The 22,498-nt window shown below is 49.4% G+C and overlaps 1 protein-coding gene across 5 annotated transcripts; it reads right to left on the bottom strand.

Annotated features, from left to right (window-relative positions):
• Positions 1-233: 233 nt before the first annotated feature.
• LOC147121705 (uncharacterized) lies at positions 234-21,063 on the bottom strand. 5 transcript variants are annotated; one of them, XR_015077598.1, is made up of 8 exons: positions 20,794-21,056; positions 15,298-15,396; positions 13,610-13,736; positions 10,168-10,206; positions 7,463-7,589; positions 1,923-1,961; positions 1,064-1,102; positions 234-490 (listed from the first exon to the last, which is right to left on the bottom strand). XR_015077598.1 is itself a non-coding variant. In XM_085982149.1 (6 exons), the coding sequence occupies exons 1-5, from the start codon at positions 20,836-20,838 to the stop codon at positions 1,077-1,079; spliced, it is 336 nt and encodes a 111-aa protein (XP_085838275.1). In that variant the 5' UTR covers positions 20,839-21,063; the 3' UTR covers positions 234-490; positions 1,064-1,076. The 5 variants fall into 5 exon arrangements, 2 of the variants coding, with proteins under 2 accessions (XP_085838275.1, XP_085838276.1); XR_015077597.1 differs by lacking the exon at positions 13,610-13,736 and having other exon boundaries at positions 20,794-21,043; XR_015077599.1 differs by lacking the exons at positions 13,610-13,736; positions 15,298-15,396; positions 20,794-21,056 and adding an exon at positions 11,398-13,591.
• Positions 21,064-22,498: the final 1,435 nt, after the last annotated feature.

Below are 22,498 nucleotides of genomic sequence, written 5' to 3'. Positions count from 1 at the left end.
CAATTATCCAAAAAATATATAGCAGGAAACAATCACATGCACTTAGCACCCCTAACTGAGAACATGTTAGAAATTGTCCCAGCACAAATGGGATCAGGAAGAAGGAGCGAGCAAAGTCTGAGTACGACATGTTATTGTGAGAAGTGGTTTGTATGGGATACAAAGATTCTCAATGCAAATGAGGGGGAAAAAAATTACTAGAATCAACCATCTTGTTAGCAGATAAACAGGAGTCATGGAAGGGAAGAGGTTTATTCAGGCCAACAAGTGACTATGCAGGACAGTACAATAATCAGCTGCAGACAGAGAACAGCTATCTTGTGCTCGAGAACAGTGCGCATAATGAGTGAACGGTCACTTGGATTTACAAAACAACCCCAGACAACAAACAAACAAACAATCAGGACGGCCGGAGACATGAAACTCAGTTCAGGTCTTCATAAGAAAAACCACAAGTGCTGGAAATACACACTAGGTCCCCAGTCAGCATCTGTAAATAGAGACGACAGACAGATCAATGTTTGAGGTGGAGATCTTTCATCTGACACATTAACCCTCCCGCCCCGATTCTACACAGTCGGACCAACCTTTCCACTGGACACTGATGTCACAGCATCACCTGCAAGGGATGACAATCAGCGAATCGCAGACTGCTCTCCACACTTGTTCTTGAGCCCGTTTCACACTTCGGTCTTGCACCACCCACCACACAAACATTACTACATTCAATAATGTATATTTCCCACATAATGCCCATGTTTTCTACCACAACCCCCCCCCCCAGGTTATCCTGGAATAGTGAGTGTAACATCTGTGGAATGAGCAAGGGAACTAAATTTAAAACTGTGCAACTAGCTAGAGAGACTAAAGCCCCATTTCCATAAAGTCTTATGGTGAAAGCTGCTCCCAGTGAGCTGCAGGACACATCAGAGCGTTTACTTTGAGCCTCATGGTGACATCAACATGAAAATAAAATCATCATTCGTATCCTGCTTTGCTGCTCAAGATTAACAAAAGATAGATGTTTACAAGCACAATTTTATTGTATTAAAAATTCACTTACCATACTGAAATGATCACAGGTTCCAGGCCCAGGCTCCCTCTGTCAACAACATGAAATCATTATTAGTGATCACACTAATATATCACCAACTGACCACATACTGCAAACTTTTCTAAACTGAACCCCAGTCTCAGAGGCGAGAGACAGCGTACACACAGTGCCTCCCTATGGTTACTTATCTGTAACCAGGGGCTCCAGGCTGAATACTCCACACGATAGAGAAATGGCCAAGTACATTGGATACAGCAAAGGCCATGGGCCCTGACAACATCCTGGCTGTAGTGCTGAAGACCTGTGCTCCAAAACTAGCTGCGCTTCTAGCCAAGCTAGTCACATCAGAGAGAAAACAAATTGGTTTTAAGCGGCAGCATGCACCTTCAGAGTCACAGAAAAGTATAAATCACTTCAAAGACTAACTTTACAAAAGTGAACAGGCTATAATCAAGCACCAATCACCTCCACCCCCAACCACCCACCAAAAACAGGAATTTCTTGTCTTTACAAGGTGTCCATTTACTGAGCCAGGCTGGGGATGAAAGAATCCCAACAGGCAGTGAGCACAATCCCCAGGTTATCCTGGAGTAGTGAGCATTATCTTCAGTTATCTGTGGAATGACTAGATGAGCAGGGGAAGAGGATTTAAAACTGTGCAACTAGCTAGAGAGACTAAAGCCCCATTTCCATGACGTCTTATGGTGAAAGCTGCTCCCAGTGAGCTGCAGGACACATCAGAGCGTTTACTTTGAGCCTCATGGTGGAATCAACATGAAAATAAACTCATCATTCGTATCCTGCTTTGCTGCTCAAGATTAACAAAAGATAGATATTTAATATTTTATCGTATTAAAAATTCACTTACCATATTGAAGTGATCACAGGTTCCAGGCCCAGTCTCCCTCTGTCAACAACATGAAATAATTATTAATGTCCACACCAATATATCACTAACTGACCACATACTGCATACTTTTCTAAACTGAACCCCAGTCTCAGAGGCAAGAGACAGCGTACACACAGTGCCTCCCTACGGTTACTTATCTGTAACCAGACTCCAAGCTGAATATCCTCCCGTGAGCTGAAGGATGCATCAGAGCGTTTGCTTTGAAGATCAGTAACATCACATTTCCCAATAGTCATCATTTGCATCCTTCGGCTCAGAATTATAATGGAGTCTGGGCACTGACTTATGGGCAGGAAACGGCACCTCTGTAGGAGGTGTTAAAGATTCATTCTCGGGATGTGGGCATCACTGACAAGGCTGGCATTGATTGCCCTCCTTCGTTGCCCTTGAGAAGGTGGTGGTGAGCCGCCGTCGTGAACCGCTGCAGTCCGTGTGGTGAAGGTAATCCCACAATGTTAGGTAGGGAATTCCAGGAATTTGAAATGTGATATATTTCCAAGCCAGGGTGATGTGACTTGGAGGGGAACCTGGAGGTGATGGTGTTCCCGTGCACCTGGTACCCATGTCCCTCTGTGGCACAGGTTGCGGGTTTGGTAGGTGCCGCCGAGGATGCCTTGGCAAGTTGCTACAGTGCACCCTGCACATAGTACCAATGTTCCCTTCAAGCTGCGCAGTTCTCTGGAACTCCCACGCAGTTGGCTTTTCAATGGGAAAAACTGTACATGCATTTTGAATGGGCTGCGTACCAAAAAATAATTAACGGGAACATTGCATAGTACAGACTGCAGCCACAGTACACCGGTTGTGGAGGGAGTGAATGCTTAAGATAGCTGATCAAGCGGGCTGCCCACCATGTTCAGTAGGGAGTTCCAAGATTTTGACAGATAGTGGGGATTAGGGGGCGAGAAGAGAAGGAGGAGGAAGTATTCCTGATCAGCTGAAGCCCTCTACACACGTTTGCAGTGGGCAGGGTTATTTCCTGCTAGCAGCACTGCTGATTATTTACACATTTCTGTGCACAGCAGGAACTTCCAATTGAATCAGCTTTAACACATCAAAAGCTGCTGCCATACGGCAGGTGGGACGGCACCAGCCCCGAATCAAGAACAAACAGAGACCAGGCAGAGATTTGCTTTATTAAAGTGTAGAACCCGGTCTCCATGTTACTCCCCTTTTCCACAGCGGTCATAAGAACATAAGTAGTAGGAGCAGGAGTAGGCCATACGGCCCCTCGGGCCTGCTCCGCCATTCAATAGGATCATGGCTGATCCGAACTTAGACTCACGTCCACTTCCCTGCCCTCTCCCCGTAACCCCTTATTCCCTTATCAGCTAGGAAACTGTCTATCTCCGTTTTAAATTTATTTAATGTCGCAGCTTCCACAGCTCTCCGAGGTAGCAAATTCCATAGATTTACCATCCTCTGAGTGAAGAAGTTTCTCATCTCAGTTTTGAAAGGGCAGCCCCTTATTCTAAGATTATGCCCCCTAGTTCTAGTCTCACCCATCAGTGGAAACATCCTCACCGCATCCACCCGATCAAGCCCCCTCACAATCTTATATGTTTCGATAAGATCGCCTCTCATTCTTCTGAACTCCAATGAGTAGAGGCCCAACCTACTCAACCTTTCCTCATAAGTCAACCCCCTCATCTCTGGAATCAACCGAGTGAACCTTCTCTGAACTGCCTTGAGAGCAAGTATATCTTTTCTTAAATATGGAAACCAAAACTGTACGCAGTATTCCAGGTGTGGCCTCACCAGTACCCTGTATAACTTCAGCAAGACTTCCCTGTTTTTATACTCCACCCCCCTTGCAATAAAAGCCAAGATTCCATTGGCCTTCCTGATCACCTGCTGTACCTGCATACTAACCTTCTGTGTTTCATGCACCAGGACCCCCAGATCCCTTTGAACTGTAGCACTTTGCAGTTTCTCTCAATTTAGATAACTTGCTCTTTGATTATTTCTGCCAAAGTGCATAACCTCACACTTTCCAACATTATATTCCATCTGCCAAATTTTTGCCCACTCACTTAGCCTATCTATGTCCTTTTGCAGGTTTATGTCCTCCTCACTCACTGCTTTCCCTCACATCTTTGTATCGTCGGCAAACTTGGATACGTTGCACTCGGTCCCTTCCTCCAAATCGTTAATATAGATTGTAGAGTTGGGGTCCCAGCACTGACCCCTGCGGAACACCACTAGTTACCGATTGCCAGCCCGAGAATGAACCATTTATCCCAACTCTCTGTTCTCTGTTAGATAGCCAATCTTCCACCCATGCCAGTATATTGCCCCCAATCCCGTGATTTTTTAATCTTGTGCAGTAATCTTTTGTGTGGCACCTTGTCAAATGCCTTTTGCAAATCCAAATACACCACATCCACTGGTTCCCCTTTATCCACCCTGTTTGTTACGTCCTCAAAGAATTCGAGCAAATTTGTCAAACATGACTTCCCCTTCGTAAAACCATGCTGACTCTGTCCGATTAAATTATGCTTATCCAAATGTCCTGTTACTGCTTCCTTAATAATGGACTCCAACATTTGACCAACCACAGATGTTAGGCTAACTGGTCTATAGTTTCCAGCCTTTTGTCTGCCTCCCTTTTTAAATAAGGGCGTTACATTAGCAGTTTTCCAATCTGCTGGGACCTTTCCTGAATCCAGGGAGTTTTGGAAAATTACCACCAATGCATCCACAATCCCTACCGCTACTTCTCTCAAGACCCTAGGATGTAAGCTATCAGGTCATGGGGATTTATCCGCCTTTAGTCCCATTATCTTACCGAGTACCACCTCCTTAGTGATTTTAATCGTGTTTAGCTCCTCCCCCCCCCCATAGCCCCCTGTTTGTCTAGTGTTGGGATATTTTTAGTGTCCTCTGCTGTAAAGACTGATACAAAATATCTGTTCGAGCATTTTCGCCATCTCCACGTTCCCCACCACTAATTTCCCGGTCTCGTCCTCTAAGGGACCAACATTCACTTTAGCCACCCTTTTTCTTTTTATATAACTGTAGAAACTCTTGCTGTCTGTTTTTATATTTTTTGCTAGTTTACTTTCATAATCTATCTTCCCTTTCTTAATTAATCTTTTAGTTATTCTTTGCTGACTTTTAAATGCTTCCCAATCTTCTATCCTCCCACTAGATTTGGCTACTTTATATGCCCTTGTTTTCAGTCGGATACTATCCTTTATTACTTTACTTAGCCACGGATGGCTGTCTTTTCTTTTACGCCCCTTTTTCCTCACTGGAATATATTTTTCTTGAAAGTTGTGAAATATCTCCTTGAATGTACACCACTGCTCATGTACCGTCTTACACTTTAATCTATTTTCCCAGTCCACTTTAGTCAACTCTGCTCTCATACCTTCATAGCCTCCTTTATTTAAGCTTAGTACGCTGGTTTGAGGTCCAACTCTCTCACCCGCCAACTGAATTTGGAATTCAACCATGTTATGGTCACTCATTCCAAGGGGATCCTTTACTAGGACATTTTTTATTAATCCTGTCTCATTACATAGGGCCAGATCTAAGATTGCCTGCCCCCCTGGTTGGTTCAGTTACATACTGCTCAAGGAACCCGTCCCTAATGCACTCTATGAACTCTTCCTCAAGGCTGCCCTGCCCAATTTGATTTGCCCAGTCAATATGAAAGTTAAAATCCTCCATGATTATAGCTGTTCCCTTATTACAAGCCCCAACTATTTCCTGATTTATACTCCAACCAACAGAGTTGTAACTGTTAGGAGGCCTATAGACTACGCCACTAGTGACTTTTTCCCCTTATTATTCCTTATCTCCACCCAAACTGTTTCACTATCCTGATCCTTTGACCTAATAGCATCTCACTATTGCAGTGATTCCATCCTTTATTAACATAGCCACCTCACCTCCCTTCCCTTCCTGTCTGTCCTTCCTAATTGTCAAATACCCTTGTATGTTTAGTTCCCAGTCATGGTCACCTTGCAGCCATGTTTCTGTAATGGCCACCAGATCATACTCGTGTAGTTATTTGTACTGTCAACTCGTCTATTTTGTTATGAATGCTGCGTGCATTCAGATAAAGAGCTTTTAAAATATGTTTTGTGACAATTTATTCCTGCTTTTACCCCTTTTACTACTCTACCTTTATCTTTATACATTCTGTCCCTTCCTGACACGCTCTGGTTTTTAATTTCCCCACTACCATGCGCTATTGCCTTCTCCGCTGACATTTTTATTTTTCGCTCTCTTGAAACCTCCCCCCCACTAATCAGTTTAAAGCCCTCTCTACAGCCCTAGTTATTCGATTCGCCAGGATTCTAGTCCCAGCACTGGCCAAGTGAAGTCCGTCCCACCGGAACAGCTCTCTCCCGTCCCAGTACTGGTGCCAGTGTCCCAAGAAGCAAAACCCGTTTCTCCGACACCAGTCTTTGAGCCACGCATTTAACTCTCTGATTTTATTTACCCTAGACAAATTTGCTCGTGGCTCAGGTAGTAATCCAGAGATTATTACCCTTGTGGTTCTGCTTTTTAATTTGGCCCCTAGCTGCTCATACTCCCTCAGCAGAACCTCTTTCCTTGTCCTATCTATGTCGTTGGTACCAACATGGACCACGACAACTGGATCCTCCCCCTCCAAGTTTCTCTTCAGCCCAGAGGAGATGTCCTTAACCCTGGCACCGGGCAGGCAACACAGCCTTCGGGACTCTCGCTCTCGGCTGCAAAAAACCCTATCTATTCCCCGAATGATACTATCCCCTACCACTACAACATTTCTTTTTACTCCCCCCACTTGAATGGCCCCTTGTTCCACGGTGCTGTGGCCAGGTTGCTCATCCTCCCTGCAGTCCCTGTTCCCGTCCTCACAGGGAGTAAGAGCCTCGAACCTGTTGGACAAGAGCAAGGGCTGCGGCTCCTCCAACACTACCTCCTGGATCCCCGTACCTGCCTCACTCATAGCAGGATCAGATCTGCGCTGCCCTACAGCACAACTCAGCCCGGACAAGAGGCTGCCCAGAGCTTCGCCAAAGGGCAGAGCAGAGGGAATAAACAATGGGAGGGCAGGCCATCTATTGAAAAAACACAGTCGCCTGCACTGCTCCTTGCCCAGTGTATACACCACACAGCATAGGGCTAGCAGCGGGTCATTCAGCCCCTTGAGCCTGTTCCACCATTCAATTAGATCATGGCTGATCTGTGTCTAAACTCCACCTACCTGCCTTGGTTCCAAAACCCTTCATACCCTTACCTAACAAAAACCTATCGATCTCAGTTTTGAAATTGTCAATTGGCCTAGCAAAGAAATAAAACAAGAAATCCAGCTCTAGCCGTGCATCTAATCAGATCCTGCAGTCTGTTCAGTCAAGGATTCAGTTTTATCTTATTCTATCCACAAAGCACAGCCCTCCAAATACATGGTCCCAGTGACCAGAGGATACTCCCTTCACAAAGAACATACTGTTTTGTTTTAAAAAATGGTTCATTAATTGAGCTTGAGTAAGTCACTGTACCAGGTAAAGGCCCAACACGCTGTGCAATCTGTGATTCCAACACTTTCAACACCTGGTCTGGATTCCTCGGAGCAGCAAGATCCACAATCAACGCCCATCGGCCCACTCTGTTCTCACGGGACAGTCCCTGTTTGATCACAGCAAAGACAAGAGTTAACGTCAGCCCAGCACAGCTGAGGTATTTGTTTTGGTTTTTAAAAACTGCCCATTCTTTGAGCCTCGTTTCTGCACTGCAAACTGATCAAGTCACATCAGAGAGGAAACAAACCGGTTTTAAACAGCAGTCTGCCCTCAGAGTCACAGAGAAATATAAAATCACTTTAAGTCTAAAATCATACTTTACAAAAGTGATCAAGCACCAATCACCCCAGCAGCAAACCTGAGGATTGGGAGCAGTTTAGGATTCAGCAAAGGAGGACAAAGGGATTAATTAAGAGGGGGAAAATAGAGTATGAGTAAGCTTGCACGGAACATAAAAAGTGACTGTAAAAGCTTTTATAGATATGTGAAGAGAAAAAGATTGGTGAAGTCAAGCGTAGGTCCCTTGAAGTCAGAATCAGGGGAATTTATAATGGGGAACAAAGAAATGGCAGACCAATTAAATATATACTTTTGTTCTGTCTTCACAAAGGAGGACACAAATAACCTCCCAGAGATGTTGGGGAACACAGGGTCTAATGAGAGGGAGGAACTGAATGAATTCAGTATTTGAAAGGAAATGGTGTTCGGGAAATTGACTGGATTGAAGGCCGATAAATCCACAGGGCCTGATAATCTACATCCTAAGGTACTTAAGGAAGCAGCCCTAGAAATAGTAGATGCATTGCTGGTCATCTTCCAAAATTCTATCGACTCTGGAACAGTTCCCATAGATTGGAGGGTAGCTAATGTTACCCCACTATTCCAAAAAAGTGGTAGAGAGAAAACGGGGAATTATAGACCTGTAAGCCTGACATCGGTAGTGGGGAAAATGCTGGAGTCCATTATAAAAGATGTAATAGCAGAGCACTTGGAAAACAGTGACAGGATCGGACAAAGTCAACATGGATTTACAAAAGGTAAATCACACTTGACTAATCTACTGGAATTTTTTGAGGATGTAACTGGTAGAATAGATAAGGGAGAACCAGTGGATGTGGTGTATTTGGACTTTCAGAAGGCTTTCGATAAGGTCCCGCATAAGAGATTAGCATGTAAAGTTAAGGCACATGGGATTGGGGGTAAGGTACTGACTTGGATAGAGAACTGGTTGGCAAACAGAAAGCAAAGAGTTGGAATAAACGGGTCTTTTTCCGAGTGGCAGGCAGTGACTAGTGGGGTACCGCAGGGATCGGTCCTAGGACCCCAGCTATTCACAATATATATTAATGATCTAGACGAGGGAACTAGATGTAATATCTCCAAGTTTGCAGATGACACAAAGCTGGGTGGGCGTGTGTGCTGTGAGGAGGATGCCGAGAAACTCCAGTATGATTTGGACAGGTTGGGCGATTAGGCAAATGCATGGCAGATGCAGTATAATGTGGATAAATGCGAGGTTATCCACTTTGGTGGCAAAAACAGGAAGGCAGATTATTATCTGAACGGCAGTAGATTGGGAGAAGGGGAAGTGCAACGAGACCTGGGTGTCCTTGTGCACCAGTCGCTGAAGGCAAGCATGCAGGTGCAGCAGGCGGTTAAGAAGGCAAATGGTATGTTGGCCTTCGTAGCGAGAGGGTTCGGGTACAGGAACAAGGATGTCTTGCTGCAGTTGTACAGGGCCTTGGTGAGACCACACCTTGAGTATTGTGTGCAGTTTTGGTCGCCTTATCTGAGGAAGGATGTTCTTGCCATGGAGGGAGTGCAGCGAAGATTCACCAGACTGATACCTGGGATGGCCGGAATGGCGTACGAGAAGAGATTGGGTCCATTGGGCTTATACTCGCTGGAGTTTAGAAGAATGAGAGGGGATCTCATTGAAACTTATAAAATTATAACAGGACTAGACAGACTAGATGCTGGAAGGATGTTCCCGATGGTTGGGGAGTTCAGAACCAGGGGTCACAGGAAGGGGCAAGCCATTTAGGACAGAGATGAGGAGGAATTTCTTCACCCAGAGAGTGGTGAACCTGTGGAATTCCCTACCACAGAAGGCAGTTGAGGCCAATTCATTAAATATATTTCTTAATGCTAAAGGGACCAAGGGATATGGGGAGAAGGCAGGGACAGGGTACTGAATTTGGGTGACCACCATGATCTCACTGAATGGCGGAGCAGGCTCGAGGGGCCGAATGGCCTACTCCTGCTCCTATCTTCGACGTTTCTATGCCCTGCCCCAAAACAGGAATTTCTTGTCTTTACAAGATTTCTATTTGCAGAGCCAGGCTGGCGATGAAATGAATCCCAAACAGGCAATGAGCACGACCCCCAAGTTATCCTGGAGTAGTGAGCGTTACCGTCAGTTATCTGTGAAATGACTAGATGAGCAGGGGTACAAGATTAAAAACTCTGCAACTAGCTAGAGAGACTAAAGCCCCATTTCCATAAAGTCTTATGGTGAAAGCTGCTCCCAGTGAGCTGCAGGACACATCAGAGCGTTTACTTTGAGCCTCATGGTGACATCAACATGAAAATAAAATCATCATTCGTATCCTGCTTTGCTGCTCAAGATTAACAAAAGATAGATGTTTACAAGCACAATTTTATTGTATTAAAAATTCACTTACCATATTGAAATGATCACAGGTTCCAGGCCCAGGCTCCCTCTGTCAACAACATGAAATCATTATTAGTGATCACACTAATATATCACCAACTGACCACATACTGCAAACTTTTCTAAACTGAACCCGTCTCAGAGGCGAGAGACAGCGTACACACAGTGCCTCCCTACGGTTACTTATCTGTAACCAGGGGCTCCAGGCTGAATACTCCACACGATAGAGAAATGGCCAAGTACATTGGATACAGCAAAGGCCATGGGCCCTGACAACATCCTGGCTGTAGTGCTGAAGACCTGTGCTCCAAAACTAGCTGCGCTTCTAGCCAAGCTAGTCACATCAGAGAGAAAACAAATTGGTTTTAAGCGGCAGCATGCACCTTCAGAGTCACAGAAAAGTATAAATCACTTCAAAGACTAACTTTACAAAAGTGAACAGGCTATAATCAAGCACCAATCACCTCCACCCCCAAAAAACAGGAATTTCTTGTCTTTACAAGGTGTCCATTTACTGAGCCAGGCTGGGGATGAAAGAATCCCAACAGGCAGTGAGCACAACCCCCAGGTTACATAAAAACATAGAAGATAGGAGCAGGAGTAGGCCATTCGGCCCTTCGAGCCTGCTCCGCCATTCAACGAGATCATGGCTGATCATCCAAACCCTAGCACCCGGTCCCTACACCGACAGCCATCCCACCCAAGCCCTATCCCCGTAACCCCACATATTTAATCCCCCCTAACACTAAGGGCAAATTTTTTTTTTATCATGGCCAATCAACCTAACCCACACATCTTTGGGCTGTGGGAGGAAACCGGAGCACCCGGAGAAAACCCACGTAAACACGGGGAGAATGTGCAAACTCCACACAGACAGTCACCCGAGGCCGGATTTGAACCCGGGTCCCTGGCGCTGAGGCAACAGTGCTAACCACTATGCCACCGTGCCACCGCACTTATCCTGGAGTAGTGAGCATTATCTTCAGTTATCTGTGGAATGACTAGATGAGCAGGGGAAGAGGATTTAAAACTGTGCAACTAGAGAGACTAAAGCCCCATTTCCATGACGTCTTATGGTGAAAGCTGCTCCCAGTGAGCTGCAGGACACATCAGAGCGTTTACTTTGAGCCTCATGGTGGAATCAACATGAAAATAAACTCATCATTCGTATCCTGCTTTGCTGCTCAAGATTAACAAAAGATAGATATTTAATATTTTATCGTATTAAAAATTCACTTACCATATTGAAGTGATCACAGGTTCCAGGCCCAGTCTCCCTCCGTCAACAACATGAAATAATTATTAATGTCCGCACCAATATATCACTAACTGACCACATACTGCATACTTTTCTAAACTGAACCCCAGTCTCAGAGGCAAGAGACAGCGTACACACAGTGCCTCCCTACGGTTACTTATCTGTAACCAGACTCCAAGCTGAATATCCTCCCGTGAGCTGAAGGATGCATCAGAGCGTTTGCTTTGAAGATCAGTAACATCACATTTCCCAATAGTCATCATTTGCATCCTTCGGCTCAGAATTATAATGGAGTCTGGGCACTGACTTATGGGCAGGAAACGGCACCTCTGTAGGAGGTGTTAAAGATTCATTCTCGGGATGTGGGCACCACTGACAAGGCTGGCATTGATTGCCCTCCTAAGGATAAGGGGTAAGCCATTTAGGACTGAGATGAGGTGGAATTTCTTCACCCAGAGAGAGATGAAACTGTGGAATTCTCTACCACAGAAGGCAGTTGAGGCCAATTCATTAAATATATTCAAGAAGGAGTTAGATATATTTCTTAAGGCTAAAGGGATCAAGGGATATCGGGAGAAAGCAGGGACAGGGTACAGAATTTGGATGATCAGCCATGATCTCATTAAATGGTGGAGCAGGCTCGAGGGGCCGAATGGCCTACTCCTGCTCCTCTTCTGTTTCTCCTTTGTTGCCCTTGAGAAGGTGGTGGTGAGCCGCCGTCGTGAACCGCTGCAGTCCGTGTGGTGAAGGTGCTCCCACAATGTTAGGTAGGGAATTCCAGGAATTTGAAATGCGATATATTTCCAAGCCAGGGTGATGTGACTTGGCGGGGAACCTGGAGGTGATGGTGTTCCTGTGCACCTGGTACCCATGTCCCTCTTTGTGGCACAGGTTGCGGGTTTGGTAGGTGCCGCCGAGGATGCCTTGGCAAGTTGCTACAGTGCACCCTGCACATAGTACCAATGTTCCCTTTAAGCTGCGCAGCTCTCTGGACCTCCCACGCAGCCGGCTTTACAATGGGAAAAACCGTACATGCATTTTGAATGGGCTGCGTACCAAAAAATAATTAACGGGAACATTGCATAGTACAGACTGCAGCCACAGTACACCGGTTGTGGAGGGAGTGAATGCTTAAGATAGTGGATGGGGTGCTGATCAAGCGGGCTGCCCACCATGTTCAGTAGGGAGTTCTAAGATTTTGACAGATAGATAGTGGGGATTAGGGGGCGAGAAGAGAAGGAGATCTATTCCTGAACAGCTGAAGCCCTCTACACACGTCTGCAGTGGGCAGGGTTATTTCTCATTAGCAGCACTGCTGATTATTTACACATTTCTGTGCACAGCAGGAACTTCCAATTGAATCGGCTTTAACACATCAAAAGCTGCTGCCATACTGCAGGTGGGACGGCACCAGCCCTGAATCAAGAACAGGGACCAGGCAGAGATTTGCTTTATTAAAGTGTAGAACCCGGTCTCCATATTACACCCCTTTTCCACAGTTGTCCTTTTAAGTAAAGTATCACCTCCATATTTACCAAGAGTAGGAAAAAAAAGCTGAAGTACCAATGTCTGATTTATGGACTGGATTTCACAGCCTGCAATGTGCCAGCAGTCCTGTGGACTGTGCAAGGCTGGTAGGCCGCAGGATCAGATCTGCGCTGCCTTACAGCATAACTCAGCCCGGACAAGAGGATGCCCAGAGCTCCGCCAAAGGGCAGAGCAGAGGGAATAAACAATGGGAGGGCAGGCCATCTATTGAAAAAACACAGTCGCCTGCACTGCTCCTTGCCCAGTGTATACACCACACAGCATAGGGCTAGCAGCGGGTCATTCAGCCCCTTGAGCCTGTTCCACCATTCAATTAGATCATGGCTGATCTGTGTCTAAACTCCACCTACCTGCCTTGGTTCCAAAACCCTTCATACCCTTACCTAACAAAAACCTATCGATCTCAGTTTTGAAATTTTTAATTGGCCTAACAAAGAAATAAAACAAGAAATCCAGCTCTAGCCGTGCATCTAATCAGATCCTGCAGTCTGTTCAGTCAAGGGTTCAGTTTTATCTTATTCTATCTACAAAACACTCCCCTCCAAATACATGGTCCCAGTGACCAGAGGATCCTCCCTTCACAAAGAACATACTGTTTTGTTTAAAAAAAAAAGTTCATTCCTTGAGCTTGAGTAAGTCACTGTACCAGGTAAAGGCCCAACACACTGTGCAATCTGTGATTCAAACACTTTCAACGCCTGGTCTGGATTCCTCAGAGTAGCAAGATCCACAATCAATGCCCATCGGCCCACTCTGTTCTCATGGGACAGTCCCTGTTTGATCACAGCAAAGACAAGAGTTAACGTCAGCCCAGCACAGCGGAGGTATTTGTTTTGCTTTTTTAAAAACTGCCCATTCGTTGAGCCTCGTTTCTGCACGGTAAACTGATCAGTCACATCAGAGAGAAAACAAACTGGTTTTAGACAACAATTTTCCCTCAGAGTTACAGAAAAGTATAAATCACTTCAAAGACTAAATCATACTTTACAAAAGTGATCAAGCACCAATCGCCGTGTAGGATTGATTTCTCCCCAACGGTAAAAATATTGGACTATGAAATATAAAAACCCAGAACTGCAGAGCCCGCAGAAAGGGCTTGGCAATAAAGGGTTAATTCAAACATTGTAGCCAAAACTACGAATCTAAAATCTGAACAAGAACATCCGCATATTCATGTAACTTAAGGGGTTACATTGTCCACCTTAGACCATGGCCGCCGAATAACTAGTTTCAGTACAGGCCTAGACAATGGGCTGGGCCTTGAGTCTTTTGATAACGAATGCTAACAGAAACCAACAACTTCGCATATGCAGTCACTTTGGGAAAGTTGCATTGTCAGAAAGATATCTCTAATCAATGGACAATACCAGGGACAATTCACACATTTTGAAATGAATCGTATGCTCAGGAGGGGGCCAGGAAATACCCTTGGTTTTGGTTTAAAGTAAGATCACTTCGAAGACAGTGGTGTGGGAAGCCAACAGCAGAACAGCGAACAGAAAGATTCGGGCCTACAATCAACTCCAAGAGACCGCTGATCGGGAGTGGTGATTGTGTGTTTCAGTCAAATCATAGAGGTGGCTTTTGTGATCGAGTCTGAGTAAGTTTGTGAGTTTCAGTCATATCACAATAAGGGCTTTGTGATCGAGTCTGGGTAACTCTATATGTAACAGTCAAATCGCGGACGGGTTTAACTGTGTCATATTGTGTCGATGCAAATGACCCTTGCGTAGGGGTTTGTATTTTGGGGTTGTTAGCCTGATATAAATCGCAGGGATTTATACTGGGGAGGTAATTGTGTGTGTTCAATAAACGAACGAATCAAAGGTTGAGCCAAAACCCTGTGCCGTGTGTATTTTGTCCTTATAAATCCTGGCATCCAAGAACTGTGTGTAGCGGGGGACCAGTATCAGAGAAAACCCCTTACAGCCCCACGCCCTGCCCCAAACAGGAATGTTTTGGCTTTACAAGATGTCTATCTGCAGAGCCAAGCTGGCGATGAAAAGAATCCCAAACAGACAATGAGCACGACCCCCAAGTTATCCTGGAGTAGTGAGCGTTACCGTCAGTTATCTGTGGAATGACTCGATGAGCAAGGGAACAAGATTAAAGACGGTGCAACTAGCTAGAGAGACTAAAGCCCCATTTCCATAAAGTCTTATGGTGAAATCTGCTCCCAGTGAGCTGCAGGACACATCAGAGCGTTTACTTTGAGCCTCATGGTGACATCAACATGAAAATAAACTCATCATTCGTATCCTGCTTTGCTGCTCAAGATTAACAAAAGGTAAGATATTTACAAGCACAATTATATTGTATTAAAAATTTACTTACCATATTGAAATGATCACAGGTTCCAGGCTCCCTGTCAACAACATGAAATAATTTCTCTCCACGGATGTTGCCTGACCTGCTGAGTTTTTCCAGCATTTTCTGTTGTTATTATGAAATAATTATTAATGTCCGCACCAATATATCACTAACGGACCACATACTGCACTTTTCTAAACTGAACCCCAGTCTCAGAGGCGAGAGACAGCGTACACACAGTGCCTCCCTACGGTTACTTATCTGTAACCAGACTCCAAGCTGAATATCCTCCCGTGAGCTGAAAAATGCATCAGAGCGTTTGCTTTGAAGATCAGTAACATCACATTTCCCAATAGTCATCATTTGCATCCTTCTGCTCAGAATTATAATGGAGTCTGGGCACTGACTTATGGGCAGGAGACGGCACCTCTGTAGGAGGTGTTAAAGATTCATTCTCAGGATGTGGGCATCACTGACAAGGCTGGCATTGATTGCCCTCCTTTGTTGCCCTTGAGAAGGTGGTGGTGAGCCGCCGTCGTGAACCACTGCAGTCCGTGTGGTGAAGGTAATCCCACAATGTTAGGTAGGGAATTCCAGGATTTCGAAAGGTGATGGCTGCCAATCCAGCGGGCGGCTTTGTCCTGGATGGTGTTGAGTGTTGTTGGAGCTGCACTCACCCAGACAAGTGGAGAGGATTCCATCACACTCCTGACTTGTGCCTTGCAGGTGGTGGAGAGGATTCCATCACACTGGAGCACTGTGGCCTGATCAGTGCCTTTCTCTCCTATCTCCCCCTCATGCCCTGTCTGAGCTCACCTTGGCTATGAGACCCATCTCCTGCTCTCTCGACCCTATTCCCACCAAATGGCTGACCACCCAACTTCCCTTCCTGGCCCCAATGTTAGCTGATATTAACAGTCCCCTCTCCAGTTACTTTAACCCTCCCCATCAAATTTGCAGTCATCTGCCATCATCATTCCTCTCCTCAAAAAACCCACACTTGACCCTGCTGTCCTTGCAAATAACCACCCCGTCTCCAACATCCCATTTCTCTGCAAAGTCCTTGAACGTGTTGTCACCTCCCAAACCCATGCCCAACATTCCTGCAACTCCATGTTTGAATCCCTCCAATCAGGTTTCTGCCGCTGCCACAGTACCAAAACGGCTCTTATCAAAGTCACAAATGCCATCCTATGTGACTGTGATAAACTATCCTTCTTGAACTGTCTGCAACCTTTGACACAGTTGACCACTCCATCCTCCTCCAACACCTCTCCTCTGTCTCCCAGCTGGGTGAGACTGCACTTGCCCGATTCCATTCTTATCTATTTAATCGTAGCCAGAGAATCACCTGCAGCAGCTTCTCTTCCCACTCCCGCATCGTTACCTCTGGTGTCCCCCAACGATCTATCCTCCGCCCCCTCCTATTTCTCATCTACATGCTGCCCCTCGGCGACATCATCCGAAAACAATGTCAGTTTCCACATGTATGCTCTACCTCACCACACACCGTCTCTAAATTGTCAGACTGTTTGTCTGACATCTGGTACTGGATGAGCAGAAATTTCCTCCAATTAATTATTGGGAAGACCGCAACAAATTCCGTTCCCCAGCCACCGACTCCATCCCTCTCCCTGGCCACTGTCTGAGGCTGAACCAGACCGTTCACAACCATGGCGTTCTATTTGATAGAGATGAGCTTACTACCACATATCCACAGCATCACTAAGACGGCCTATTTCCTCCTCCATAACATCGTCTAACTCTGCCCCTGCCTCAACTCATTCGCTGCTGAAACTCTCGTCCATGCGTTTGTTACCTCAAGACTTCACTATTCCAATGCACTCCTGGCTGGGCTCCCACGTGTTGCCCTCCATAAACTTGAGGTCATCCAAAACTCCTAACTCGCACCAAGTCCCGTTTGCCCATCTACCCTGTGCTCGCTGACCTACATTGGCTCCCAGGTAAGCAATGCATCGATTTTAAAATTCTCATCCTTGTTTTCAAATCCCTCCATGGCCTCACCCCTCCCTATCTCTGTAATCTCCTCCAGCCCCACACCCAAAGATCTCTGCGCTCCTCTAATTCTGCCCTCGAGTATCCGCGGTTTTAATCGCGCTAGACTTGGCAGCCATGCCATCAGCTGCCTAGGCCCTGAGCTGTGGAATTTCTTCGCTAAACCTTTCTTTCCTCCTTAAGACGCTCTTTAAAACCGATCTCGTCATCTGCCATTTTCAGGTTGTTGAAAAGTATTTACAGAAAGAGACACCTCTGGCGACTCACTCCCCATTCCCCTGAAGCGGGGCTCGCTCCCTCTCTCTCTCTCCCCAGGAGCGGGGCTCACTCCCTCTCTCTCCCCCCCCAGGAGCGGGGCTCGCTCCCTCTCTCTCCCTCCCCAGGAGCGGGGCTCGCTCCCTCTCTCTCTCCCCCCAGGAGCGGGGCTCGCTCCCTCTCTCTCTCTCCCCAAGAGCGGGGCTCGCTCCCTCTCCATCTCTCCCCAGGAGCGGGGCTCGCTCCCTCTCCCTCTCTCCCCAGGAGCGGGGCTCGCTCCCTCTCTCTCTCCCCCAGGAGCGGGGCTCGCTCCCCCTCTCCCTCCCCCAGGAGCGGGGCTCGCTCCCGCTCTCCCTCCCCGAGGAGCGGGGCTCGCTCCCGCTCTCCCTCCCCGAGGAGCGGGGCTCGCTCCCGCTCTCCCTCCCCGAGGAGCGGGGCTCGCTCCCGCTCTCTCTCCCCGAGGAGCGGGGCTCGCTCCCGCTCTCTCTCCCCGAGGAGCGGGGCTCGCTCCCGCTCTCTCTCCCCGAGGAGCGGGGCTCGCTCCCTCTCTCTCTCCCCGAGGAGCGGGGCTCGCTCCCTCTCTCTCTCCCCGAGGAGCGGGGCTCACTCCCTCTCTCTCTCCCCGAGGAGCGGGGCTCACTCCCTCTCTCTCTCTCTCTCTCTCCCCAAGAGCGGGGCTCGCTCCCTCTCCCTCTCTCCCCAGGAGCGGGGCTCGCTCCCTCTCCCTCTCTCCCCAGGAGCGGGGCTCGCTCCCTCTCCCTCTCTCTCCCCCCCAGGAGCGGGGCTCGCTCCCCCTCTCCCTCCCCCAGGAGCGGGGCTCGCTCCCCCTCTCCCTCCCCCAGGAGCGGGGCTCGCTCCCCCTCTCCCTCCCCCAGGAGCGGGGCTCGCTCCCCCTCTCTCTCCCCCAGGAGCGGGGCTCGCTCCCGCTCTCTCTCCCCGAGGAGCGGGGCTCGCTCCCGCTCTCTCTCCCCGAGGAGCGGGGCTCGCTCCCTCTCTCTCTCCCCAAGAGCGGGGCTCACTCCCTCTCTCTCTCCCCGCAAGGAGTGGGGCTCACTCTCTTCTCCCCAAGGAGTGGGGCTCACTCCCTCTCTCTCTCCCCGAGGAGCGGGGTTCGCTCCCTCTCTCTCTCCCCCAGGAGCGGGGCTCGCTCCCTCTCTCTCTCTCCCCAGGAGCGGGGCTCGCTCCCTCTCCCCAGGAGCGGGGCTCGCTCCCTCTCTCTCCCCGCCAGGAGCGGGGCTCGCTCCCTCTCTCTCTCTCCCCAGGAGCGGGGCTCGCTCCCTCTCTCTCCCCGCCAGGAGCGGGGCTCGCTCCCTCTCTCTCCCCCCAGGAGTGGGACTCGCTCCCTCTCTCTCTCTCCCCCAGGAGCGGGGCTCGCTCCCCCTCTCTCTATCCCCCAGGAGCGGGGCTCGCTCCCGCTCTCTCCCCCCCCCCAGGAGCAGGGCTCGCTCCCCCTCTCCCTCCCCCAGGAGCGGGGCTCGCTCCCGCTCTCTCCTCCCCCAGGAGCGGGGTTCGCTCCCGCTCTCCCTCCTCCAGGAGCGGGGCTCGCTCCCTCTCTCTCTCCCCGAGGAACGGGGCTCCCTCACTCTCTCTCTCCCCAGGAGCGGGGCTCGCTCCCTCTCGCTCTCCCCAGGAGCAGAGCACGCTCCCGCTCTCTCTCCCCCAGGAGCAGGGCTCGCTCCCGCGCTCTCTCCCCCAGGAGCGGGGCTTTCTCCCCGCTCTCTCTCCCCTAGGAGCGGGGCTCGCTCCCTCTCTCTCTCTCCCTCTCTCCCCAGGAGCGGAGCTCACTCTCTCTCTCCCTGAGGAGCGAGGCTCGCTCCCTCTCTCTCCCCCCCAGGAGCGGGGCTCACTCCCTCTCTCTCCCCCAGGAGCGGGGCTCACTCCCTCTCTCTCTCCCAGAGGAGCGGGGCTCACTCCCTCTCTCTCTCCCCGAGGAGCAGGGCTCACTCCCTCTCTCTTCCCCCCCCGCAGGAGCGGGGCTCGCTCCCGCTCTCTCCCCCCCCCCCCCCCCCCGCAGGAGCGGGGCGCGCTCCCCGCTCCCCCCCCCCCCAGGAGTGGGGCTCACTCCCTCTCCCCCCCCCCCCCCAGGAGTGGGGCTCACTCCCTCTCTCTCCCCCCCAGGAGAGGGGCTCACTCCCCCGCCCCAGGAGTTGGGCTCACTCTCTCTCTCTCTCTCCCCCCCAGGAGTGGGGCTCACTCCCTCTCCCCCCCAGGAGTGGGGCTCACTCCCTCTCCCCCCCCCAGGAGTGGGGCTCACTCCCTCTCCCCCCAGGATGGGCTCACTCCTCCCCCCCCCCAGGAATGGGGCTCACTCCCTCTCCCCCCCCCCAGGAATGGGGCTCACTCCCTCTCCCCCCCCCCAGGAATGGGGCTCACTCCCTCTCCCCCCCCCCCAGGAATGGGGCTCACTCCCTCTCCCCCCCCCCCAGGAATGGGGCTCACTCCCTCTCCCCCCCCCCAGGAATGGGGCTCACTCCCTCTCCCCCCCCCCCAGGAATGGGGCTCACTCCCTCTCCCCCCCCCCCCCCAGGAATGGGGCTCACTCCCTCTCCCCCCCCCCCCCCCAGGAATGGGGCTCACTCCCTCTCCCCCCCCCCCCAGGAATGGGGCTCACTCCCTCTTCCCCCCCCCCCAGGAATGGGGCTCACTCCCTCTTCCCCCCCCCCCCAGGAATGGGGCTCACTCCCTCTCTCCCCCCCCCCAGGAATGGGGCTCACTCCCTCTCTCCCCCCCCCCAGGAATGGGGCTCACTCCCTCTCCCCCCCCCCCCAGGAATGGGGCTCACTCCCTCTCCCCCCCCCCCCCCCCCCCACAGGAATGGGGCTCACTCCCCCACAGGAATGGGGCTCACTCCCTCTCTCTCCCCCCGGAGTGGGGCTCACACACTCTCTCTCTCTCTCTCTCTCTCTCTCCCCCTCCCCAGGAGAGGGGCTCACTCCCTCTCCCCAGAAGTGCGGCTCACTCTGTTTCTCTCCACCAGGAGGGGGGCTCACTCCCTCTCCCCAGGAGTGGGGCTCATTTTCTCTATCTCTCCCCCCGCCAGAAGTGCGGCTCACTCTGTCTCTCTCCACCAGGAGAGGGGCTCACTCCCTCGAGGTCTCTCTCTCTTTCTATAAATACTTTTTAACAACCTCAAAATTCCGCCTATTGGCTACTTTTTAACAACCTCAAAATTCCGCCTATTGGCACCGGACGGTGACGGGATTCTCGTCAACTAACAGAAACAAACAATATTAAAAGAAAAGTACGAACGAACGAAAGTCGGATCAGGTAAACGAGCCGCGGGACTCGAGTCATCGGGAGGCCCCTGTTCAGCGCGGTCTCTCCCCCGGCCCGCGGCCCACCAGCAATTTCACCTTTCACCCTTCAGCAGAGAGCGCTTTGTGAGGTCATGTGATCACGTGAGGACGCTGCCGGTCCGAGCACGTGATCCGCGATGACGTCGCCGGCCCCTCTCTGCACAGGCCTTGTCGTGAGTTGAGTGTGTTAGGCCGCGATCCAGTGCGGGCTGCGCAGCGGGTCAGGAACGCGATGTTGGGCTCAGGGCGACTTTTACTTAATGGCCCTAATTAACTAAACCAGCCACGTGCCTTTCCCGGCCCAGTTAAAGGGAGCGGTCTGATGCGGTCATCGATGGCCCGTTTCCAGCGCCGATATTAAAGCCGACTTGGCCACATCGCAGCAAAAGCAAAATAACCTCGACCAATATAATTTTAATTTAACGTGATATGTTTTAAAAATTAATTTGCTCAGTAACATTGGTTTCATCAGTGGCAAAATTGACATAATTGGCTGACTTGTCAAACATGGCATCGGTCACCTGGGTGATGCATCTGTAGGCGGCTGACTGAGAACCCACAAATGTCTGCTGCAGATCCCTGGAAGGAGCCTGAGGTGAAGAAGTTGAGGGCGCTGGTGACTTTAACAGCATGTCCACCAGGTCCTCTGGACAGCAGGTCTTGTTCCAGCAAGCAACAACTTTCTGCGACGACCTGGCGCAATAGCCTGAGCCTCCTGAAGCAATCTCGGGTGGAAGTAAAAGATCCCATGGCACTATTTCAAAGAAGAGCAGGGGAGTTCTCCCCGGTGTCCTGGCCAACATTTATCCCTCAACTAACACCACTAAAATAGAATATCTGGTCATTATCACGTTGCTGTTTGTGGGACCTTGCTGTGCGCAAATTGGCTGCTGTTTGCCTGCATAATGCAACGAGTTGTTGTGATCTGGAATGCACTGCCTGAAAAGGTGGTGGAAGCAGATTCAATAGTAACTTTCAAAAGGGAATTAGGAACATAGGAACAGGAGGAGGCCATTCAGCCCTTGAGCCTGTTCCGCCATTCAATTAGATCATGGCTGATCTGTGACCTAACTCCATTTACCCACCTTTGGCCCATATCCCTTAATACCTTTGGTTAACAAAAGGCTATCAATCTCCGATTTAAAATTAACAATTGATCTAGCACCAATTGCCGTTTGCGGAAGAGAGTTCCAAACTTCTACCACCCTTTGTGTGTAGAAGTGTTTCCTAATTTCACTCCTGAAAGGTCTGGCTCTAATTTTTAGACTATGCCCCTAGTCCTAGAATCCCCAACTAGCGGAAATAGTTTCTCTCTATCTGTTCCCCTTAATATCTTGAAAACTTCGATCAGATCACCCCTTAGCCTTCTAAATTCTAGGGAATACAACCCTAATTTGTGTAATCTCTCCTTGTAACTTAACCCTTGAAGTCCGGAATTAGATAAATATTTGAAAAGGAAAAATTTGCAAGGCTATAAGGAAAGAGCGGGGGAGTGGGAGTAATTGGATAGCTCTTTAAAAGAACCAGAACAGACACGATGGGCTGAATGACCTCCTTCTGTGATGTATGATTCTATGAATGCAACAGTGACTACACTTCAAATGTACTTAATTGGCTGTAAAGCACCTTGGGAAGTCCTGAGGTCGAGAAAGGTGCGA

This window comes from Somniosus microcephalus, chromosome 3 (genome assembly GCF_052327205.1).
Source record: "Somniosus microcephalus isolate GS21.2 chromosome 3, FLI_Smic_1.0, whole genome shotgun sequence".
NCBI lineage: Eukaryota > Metazoa > Chordata > Chondrichthyes > Squaliformes > Somniosidae > Somniosus > Somniosus microcephalus.
The sequence above is the reverse complement of the archived record's forward strand: the minus strand, read 5'-3'. Positions and strand labels throughout refer to the sequence as shown.